A 9,101-nucleotide genomic window follows, 5' to 3' on the forward strand; every position below is an offset into this window, starting at 1 on the left:
GGGGCGGGCGGCCGCAGCTGTAACCCCACGGCCACGGACGTTTCTGCTTTGAATAATCCGTTGCTTGGTAAGGGATAAGAGAAAAGAATCGTCTCTCATGCTCAGCACACATCGGGCACCGCACCTCTGGGCCCACACGGCCGGCGCGCTGGGTCTCATGCTTTCTGAAATTCGTGTGTTGTGTCTCAGTGGTTCATGATGTTGTAATGACAAGAGAAAGTACTTTCACCACGTGTCACAAATGCTTGATAACCGTCCGCTCTTACACAGCATCGCTGCAGACCGAGCAGTTTTCCTCTGCCGCCCGCCAGATGCTCAGCCAGTGTCAGAACTCCTGGGCATCTCTCCAGGTTTACCTGTCGGAGGACACGCCTTCTTTTGTAGTGTTAGGTTCTTTCATGAATTTGACTTGAACTGTGGGGTTTTATCTCAGGATGCGAATTCGTTTTGGAAGTTTGCTTTGTGATTTGCACATAAACTTTTTGTTTCCTGTGTAACCTTTAAAACATCATCTTCCCTGCAGTCGTGCTGGTATAGAGGATTCCAAGAAGTGGGGGATGCTGTTTCTGGTGAATCAGTTATTCAAGATTTATTTTAAGGTAAAGTCTGCTTGAATTCTGCCTGTCTTCCCAGAGAGCGTTTCTGTCCCTTGTCAGCCGGCCTGCCAGGCCTGGCTTGAGAGTCAGTCCCCACTGGCCACGCACAGTCCTGGGGCTGGTGTTGGTTGAGGGCCTCTGGGTGCAGGGACTGTTGTCAGTGCTCTGCATGCGTCATCTCTGTTCACCTCCGCCCTCTGAGGCTCCAGGGAGCCAAGTGCTGGCACCTCACGCAGGTCCGGGTGTGACGATGGTGTGGTCAGGTGGGGAGCGTGTCTGGTCAGCCCCCTGCAGGTGGGCGTCCCCTGTGGCCTGGCCTGGACGGCTCCAGGGAGCCAAGTGCTGGCACCTCACGCAGGTCCGGGTGTGACGATGGTGTGGTCAGGTGGGGAGCGTGTCCAGTCAGCCCCCTGCAGGTGGGCGTCCCCTGTGGCCTGGCCTGGACGGAGCAGCGGTGTGCTGTGTCCTTAGTGAGCCCTCAGTTCTGATCATGTGAACCCACCTCAGGAGGCGTGTCCTTAGCGACCAGGGGTTGATGGCTGTCCTGCCTGTTTATCTGGAAGACCGTCTGGAGTAGATTCTTGCTTGTTCTAGATCAACAAGCTCCATCTGTGTAAACCGCTCATCAGAGCCATCGACAGCTCCAACCTGAAGGACGACTACAGCACTGCCCAGAGGGTGACCTACAGGTACTACGTGGGGCGCAAGGCCATGTTCGACAGCGACTTCAAGCAAGGTGCGTGACTGCCGCCAGCAGCTGGGGGCCCAGAGCACCTGCCCGCCTTCTGGTGCGGAGGCGGACGTGGTGTCCACCGCGTCCAAGCAGCGTTGCTCCGACACCAAGTCGGTTCATAAAGGAAAATCCCGTTTGCGTTTCTTGCTTGGCACCAGGTCCGAGCCCGTCACCGCTGTGTCCTTTCCTGGGGGAGGGACCCACGCACGTCTGTCCCACGTGTGGGCTGTGCTCCGTGCTTCCCTGCGGCCTCGGCGGGTCCTGGCGGCACAGCACGTGGGGGCTGGGCGGCTCGCGGCTCGGCTCCAGCCTCGGGGGACGTGCCCTTGTGCTGGTGTCAGCCTCGGCGCCTGTGGCTGGGGGCAGCGGGTCAGTGCCACATCCGAGCTGCTCCTTCAGGAAACCACGTTATATGGTTTGTGTCCTCTTTCTCAAGATCAGGAGGCTGTTTATTTTATTTTTCTGAAAGTTTGGAGTGGCCAGTATGTGGTGGTCCTTTATGATTCTTCTCTTATTCTCAGATCAGACTTTTAAAACTCACTTCCTTGACAGTTATTCACACGCGAAGCCACGTGACTTCAGGCACCATATGAGACGTAAGAGCCTTTTCACTCCACGTGTCAATAGCCACAGAGGCTCTGATGACAGAAAGAACAGCTCTTTCATAATGAGAGCTCTGTTTTCTTATTCCGTGGGGTTGTGCAGACCAACTTTTCATTTCCTTTCACAGAGTTTTCAATACATCAGTTCAGTTCAGTCGCCCAGTCGTGTCCAACTTTGCGACCCCATGAAGTGCAGCATGCCAGGCTTTCCTGTCCATCATCAAGTCCCAGAGCTTGCCTTCAATACGTATAACTTTTGAAAGAGGACTTTCCTTGATCGGTCCCCTACCTTTTTCTCTCCCCTAAAATATGAAGCGTTGGAATAGCTGAACAGCGAGAGAGTTAATCCACAGTTGACTCGTGGTCGGTCCTGTGTCCTTGGTTACTCTGCATTCGTGATCAGCAGTCACAGACGGAGCGATATCGTGGTGTTTCCCATTGAGAGCACCCATGTGCGGGGCACCCGTGCAGAGCAGACCTGCCCCGTTCAGGTTGGCTGTACACTCGGTTAAGTCTCATAAGGCATTGGTTTGCTTCTCCTCTGAATCTTCGCTGAGTGCTCTCTCGGATGTTTTTGAACAGCCGACCCTGTGGAAAATGATCTGTTAATGTTGATGGGAGACACTGTTGCCCCTGAAACCTTTGGGCCCTTGTGTAAGGGTGGGTGTGGCGCCAGGCACAGGGTGGGGACGGCTGACCATGTCTGTGGCTGACTCTGCAGCTGAGGAGTACCTGTCCTTTGCTTTTGAGCACTGCCATCGTTCCAGCCAGAAGAACAAAAGAATGGTCCTCATTTACCTGCTTCCTGTGAAGATGCTCCTGGTAAGTGGTCTGTCCAGCTCTCTGGGGGCCTGTCCCCTACAAGGAGTACGTAGTCATTTCACAGCGTAGCCCATGTGTGGTGGGTCTCGCACAGAGCCACATGTGAGAGCACCCCCAGAATAGAGGAGGAACAAGCCTCAGGTGTGACCCGAACCACTGTCTCCGTGACTGACATTTCCAGATCCTTCTAGAAAGACTTGACTGGTTTTGTTTCCTTTTTCCTACGATTACCTCACTCAAAGGTTTAACATACGTGAGACAGGTAAAATACGCATGTTATGTCTGTTACTCCTGAAAATCTAGAATAATAGAGCTGGATTAACCAAGAGAGAGAAGATCATTCCAGCCTGTCTGGGTGTCTCACTTGCTCACTGAAAGTTGTTTTTGGTATTTGTATAAAAAAAAAAAAAGACACGTAACTTGCAAGTTAATTGACTAAAACATTCTAACAGTGATAGAGCTTCCTTTCCTCCCGTTGAAGTTTCTTAAAAACTATCAAAGCAGCAGGCACAGCTGAAGCTCGCCCAGCTCTGGACAGCGTGTGGTGGGGAGGAGAGAGTGCACAGCCCTCCCCAGGGCTCACCGACTTTGTGGAACAGCCAGTCTCGGGTTTTCGGCTCGTTGTTCTGGAAGCTGGGTCTGAATCCCTAAGTCCTAGCCTGGTGTTCCCGCAGGGGCCACCTGCTCTGTGATCGCGAACAAGAAGGTCGAGGTCAGGGTCACAGGTCGAGGTCAGGGTCACAGGTCACTGTTGGCAGAGCTGCGTTGGTCCAGGTGTTCTGATGTCTGGACTGGCGTTTGTTTGTTTCCAGTTGACTAGGAAGCATTTTTTGTTCAGTTACTTTGGAAGAAAGTCTGAGAAACACAGGTTAAAAGTTTTTAAAACTTGGTAAGGGTTTTATCAAAGACAGTTCTGTTAAAAATGAGAAGGTTCTTATTCTGGAAAATTACTCTGTCTCAGGGCCACATGCCAACCATTGAGCTTCTGAGGAAGTACCATCTCATGCAGTTTGCGGAGGTGACCCGAGCTGTGAGGTAGTTTCTTCTCTTTCCCTGGGGACCGCTTAGAATATAAAGTCTGTGCAGAGGCCCGCGTGTTGCGAGGGAACTAATGGGGTCCTGTCTCCTGTCCTGGGCGATGCCCTGCCTGCGTCTGCACGTCTCTGTGGCCCAGCGAAGGGAACCTCCTCCTTCTGAACGAGGCCCTGGCCGCGCATGAGACCTTCTTCATCCGCTGCGGCATCTTCCTCATCCTCGAGAAGCTGAAGATCATCACCTACAGGAATCTCTTTAAGAAAGTGTGAGCACAGCCTTCCTTCCTGATTCCGTGGGATGAAGTTGATCTGCAGCCCTGGGCCTTGGTGCTGGTGCTGTCCAGGGGGAGGGCACAGGGTCCAGATGAGGGAGGGGTGGCCCAGGGCCCAGGCGAGGGCGCACCCAGGTGAAGGAGCGCACAGTTCCTGGTGAGGGAGCGCGCAGGTGAGGCTGAGGGAGTGGGGGCAGAAGCTCGGGCTGTGTGAAGAGGGGACTCTGGCAGGAGTTCTGACACCAGCCCTGAGCATGCACCTACACGATGGGCAGAGCGTGGCACTGCTGCCTGTCTCCGTTACTCCCGGCCTGCTGACCCTCCCGCCTCTCCTGTGCGTTCCGTTACTCCCGACCTGCTGACCCTCCCGCCTCTCCTGTGCGTCAGGGAGTTGTTCGTCTCTTTGTGGAACTCGGAAGTGGGCTCTTGTCCGAGGCCTGGTCGCAGCAGGATCTCGGTCAGACTTCTGGTCCAGGTTAGCAAGGCCCGCAGGTCATCAGACCCCTGACAGTCCCCTGTCAGGCGCATCCCCACTTGAGCGGTGTTGAAATGTGAGAATGGAAGCATCTGAGATTCAAGGAAATAGTCAAGTGTGCTTGTATTGGTGGCTCTTTAAATGGGAAAGTCAGTTACACCCGGAAGCTTTGTTTTCTGAGGCTCCTGGCGGGCGGGAGGTGCTGTGTTCCTGAGCAGAAGTTCTCCTGCCCACTTGCTCCTTGTGTCCCGCCAGCAACAGCCTGAGCTCTGCCTCTTCCAGATACTTGCTGCTCAAGACCCACCAGCTGTCCCTGGACGCATTCCTGGTGGCCTTGAAGTTCATGCAGGTGGAGGACGTGGACATCGCTGAGGTCCAGTGCATCCTGGCCAACCTCATCTACATGGTGTGTGGGCTCCGTCCAGGCTGGGGGATCTGGTACCCGCCGTGTCCCCAGAGGCCATGGTGGGGCTGGTGTGTGTGTGTGTGTGTGTACACGCTCGTTGTCCTCTCAGCGAGCTGACCGCACCATAGCTGGGGCGGTGGGGGTGGGGGGTGCTGTGCCCCGGCTCCAGTTCATTCACCCTGACAGCCTTGACCTTCAGAGTCATAAGCCCCCGTCTCTCCCGTCCCCCAGGGTCACATCAAAGGCTATATCTCACACCAGCACCAGAAGCTGGTTGTCAGCAAGCAGAACCCTTTCCCCCCGCTGTCCACGGTGTGCTGACGGCCCGGCTCGAGGACAGGGCAGGCTGATCCTGGTCCTCCTCCTGCCCGGAGCGCGTGCTCTGCAGCAGAGCCTCTTGGGTCTTGTCCCGGGAATGATGTTGCTGGCGTCTCGGCTGATGAGCGTCCCGTCACCAAGGCCTGGGACTCGCCCTCAGTGCTGCTGCCTCAGCTGGCCGGGCTGCTGGTGACACCCCCCGAAGGCCACTCCATCTCCCAGGCAGCTGCTGTTTACTTCTCAAGAGGACTGTTTGTGAAGGCGTCTTTGTAATTGTTTCTATTAAAAGTGTTTATACAGATGGCGTATTCTTTATTGTATTATCCAGGATACATTTAATTTTATGTTAAATTTGAAACTTTGTGTGATCAAAATGTTTGGTTAATTTAATATTTCTTTTTACAAGCTGAATTTGATTTAAATTTTCCAGGTACTATAGCTATTTTTTTTTTCAGATTACACACGTTTCCTCTGTTTATGCAAAACTTACTAAAGAAGAAAACTTCATAGACTAGAATGGCTCATCTTTGCAAAGGTGCCGAGTGTGGAGGGGGCTGTGGCCTTTGTGTGGAGAGGGGCCACCGTGGGACACAGACCCCTGTCCCTGAGGCCTGCCCGAGGCCTGCTGTCTGTGCCCCCGCGTCTGCCCCTCCAGAAGCCAGACCGCGCATCCCGGTTTGCTCTGAAGTCTGCAGCGTGTCCTCGGCTTCTCCATGCAGCCCGTCTGGCCCATCTGGAGGGCTCTTCGGTGCTGTGTGACCCACCCTGAAGGCGTGTCAGCTCCCGGCTCTCACCTGGTGTTTGGTGGCCTCTCCAGGCTGATGGAGCCAGGTTCCAAGAGCGAGGACCCCAAAGAACCAAGTGGAGCTGGATCCACTCTGAGCCGGTCTCCTGAGTCACAGTGTCACCTCCGCCCTGGGCATGTCCAGACTCGGGTGTGGGGATGGGGCGTGCTGGGGACGGCCTGCCGCCGGTGTCTGGCCACCAGCCTCCCCGGTCCCACCAGTCCCCTGAGCAGGAGAGCGTGGCCTGGGGGAGGCGCAGACGCTGGGCTGGGACAGTAGCTCCGTGTTTTCTGATGTGCTGTCCTCACAGCATCCCTGCTCCTCAGAGTCGGGAGCAGCCTCCAGCATGGATGAGAGCCGCGTCCTACCTGGAGGGGGACCCTGGACTTCTGTGAATGTGCCTGGATCTTGTAGTGTGGAAAGCTGGGTGTTCTCCACACTCTCAGGTACTTTCTTGACCAGTAAGTAGTGACACTGAAAACCAAGGAGTTCCAACAAACGATAACATGAGGTCAGCGTCGTACTTGGCAAAACGATGAAAGAAACAACCTCAGGCATGTGTGTGCTGCGTTCCCACCGGTCTGGAAGCCCGTGCAGAGTGTCGGCCTGGCCTTGAGAACACTGATGCCAAAGAAGCAGACAGTCTCTGCCGTCTAATCACATTCCCTTTTCTCGAGTTTTATTGTTTTGATTTGCTTGCCTCACCTGACTTGTAACCATTTTATCAGGTTAACACGTGGTGGATGAGCAGCTTCCATTCTGTGTCTCAGCTGCCCCGCAGGCCTGCAGTGTTCTCAGCAGTGGACTTTGTGTTTAGTGGAAGTGAAAACGTTAGTCCCTCAGTCGTGTCTGACTCTCTGTGACCCCATAGACTGTAGCCCGCCAGGCTCCTCTGTCCATGAAATTCTCCAGGCAAGAGTACTTGAGTGGGTAGCCATTCCTTTCTCCAGGGAATCTCCCCGACCCAGGTCTCCTGTACCGCAGGCAGATTCTTCACCGTCTGAGCCACCAGGAAGCACAGCCCGTAAATGCTGCAGGGAGAGGCCTGTGTCTGCCCGCGCTGTTTGCCATGATTTCCAGATAGGGTTTCTCCTCCAGCAGATACAGATTGTATGGCAAACTAGTGTCAGCAGCAAGACTGCAGACATTTTTGCAGGATTCATCATGAACTCATTACCAAATTCAGACTTAAATTGAAGAAAGTAGGGAAGACCACTAGACCATTCAGGTATGACCTAAATCAAATCCCTTATGATTATACAGTGGAAGTGAGAAATAGATTTAAGAGACTAGATCTGATAGAGTGCCTGATGAACTATGGAATGAGGTTCGTGACATTGTACAGGAGACAGGGATCAAGACCATCCCCATGGAAAAGAAATGCAAAAAAGCAAAATGGCTGTCTGGGGAGGCCTTACAAATAGCTGTGAAAAGAAGAGAAGTGAAAAGCAAAGGAGAAAAGGAAAGATATAAGCATCTGAGTGCAGAGTTCCAAAGAATAGCAAGAAGAGATAAGAAAGCCTTCCTCAGCGATCAATGCAAAGAAATAGAGGAAAACAACAGAATAGGAAAGACTAGAGATCTCTTCAAGAAAATTAGAGATACCAAGGGAACATTTCATGCAAAGATGGGCTCGATAAAGGACAGAAATGGTATGGACCTAACAGAAGCAGAAGATATTAAGAAGAGGTGGCAAGAATACACAGAAGAACTGTACAAAAAAGATCTTCACAACCCAGATAATCACGATGGTGTGATCACTCATCTAGAGCCAGACATCCTGGAATAGTGAAGTCAAGTGGGTCTTAGAAAGCATCACTATGAACAAAGCTAGTGGAAGTGATGGAATTCCAGTTGAGCTATTTCAAATTCTGAAAGATGATGCTGTGAAAGTGCTGCACTCAATATGCCAGCAAATTTGGAAAACTCAGCAGTGGCCACAGGACTGGAAAAGGTCAGTTTTCATTCCAATCCCAAAGAAAGGCAGTGCCAAAGAAGGCTCAAACTACCGCACAATGGCACTCATCTCACATGCTAGTAAAGTAATGCTCAAAATTCTCCAAGCCAGGCTTCAGCAATATGTGAACCGTGAACTTCCTGATGTTCAAGCTGGTTTTAGAAAAGGTAGAGGAACCAGAGATCAAATTGCCAACATCTGCTGGATCATGGAAAAAGCAAAAGAGTTCCAGAAAAACATCTATTTCTGCTTTATTGACTATGTCAAAGCCTTTGACTGTGTGGATCACAATAAACTGTGGAAAATTCTGAAAGAGATGGGAATACCAGACCACCTGACCTGCCTCTTGAGAAATCTGTATGCAGGTCAGGAAGCAACAGTTAGAACTGGACATGGAACAACAGACTGGTTCCAAATAGGAAAAGCAGTACGCCAAGGCTGTATATTGTCACCCTGCTTATTTAACTTCTATGCAGAGTACATCATGAGAAACGCTGGACTGGAAGAAACACAAGCTGGAATCAAGATTGCCGGGAGAAATATCAATAACCTCAGATATGCAGATGACACCACCCTTATGGCAGAAAGTGAAGAGGAACTAAAAAGCCTCTTGATGAAAGTGAAAGTGGAGAGTGAAAAAGTTGGCTTAAAGCTCAACATTTAGAAAACGAAGATCATGGCATCCGTCCCATCACTTCATGGGAAATAGATGGGGAAACAGTGAAAACAGTGTCAGACTTTATTTTTTGGGGCTCCAAAATCACTGCAGATGGTGATTGCAGCCATGAAATTAAAAGACGCTTACTCCTTGGAAGGAAAGTTATGACCAACCTAGATAGCATATTCAAAAGCAGAGACATTACTTTGCCAACAAAGGTCCATCTAGTCAAGGCTGTGGTTTTTCCTGTGGTCATGTATGGATGTGAGAGTTGGACTGTGAAGAAGGCTGAGTGCCAAAGAATTGATGCTTTTGAACTGTGGTGTTGGAGAAGACTCTTGAGAGTCCCTTGGACTGCAAGGAGATCCAACCAGTCCATTGTGAAGGAGATCAGCCCTGGGATTTCTTTGGAAGAAATGATGCTAAAGCTGAAACTCCAGTAC

At 51.8% G+C, this 9,101-nt stretch overlaps 1 protein-coding gene across 1 annotated transcript in view; it reads left to right on the forward strand.

Annotated features, from left to right (window-relative positions):
* The window catches only part of PCID2 (PCI domain containing 2), a gene marked incomplete at its 5' end in the record, with an annotated part of 15,197 nt that extends 9,570 nt beyond the window's left edge, over window positions 1–5,627 (forward strand). Inside the window, 7 exons of the mRNA XM_010831540.1 lie at window positions 524–599; window positions 1,191–1,332; window positions 2,653–2,753; window positions 3,715–3,788; window positions 3,928–4,053; window positions 4,817–4,940; window positions 5,172–5,627. Of these exons, the coding sequence (XP_010829842.1) occupies window positions 524–599; window positions 1,191–1,332; window positions 2,653–2,753; window positions 3,715–3,788; window positions 3,928–4,053; window positions 4,817–4,940; window positions 5,172–5,261 (733 nt within the window). The remainder of the gene's footprint in view (window positions 1–523; window positions 600–1,190; window positions 1,333–2,652; window positions 2,754–3,714; window positions 3,789–3,927; window positions 4,054–4,816; window positions 4,941–5,171) is intronic.
* Window positions 5,628–9,101: the final 3,474 nt, after the last annotated feature.

This window comes from Bison bison, unplaced genomic scaffold (genome assembly GCF_000754665.1).
Source record: "Bison bison bison isolate TAMUID 2011002044 unplaced genomic scaffold, Bison_UMD1.0 scf7180017864527, whole genome shotgun sequence".
Classification (NCBI taxonomy): Eukaryota; Metazoa; Chordata; class Mammalia; order Artiodactyla; family Bovidae; genus Bison; species Bison bison.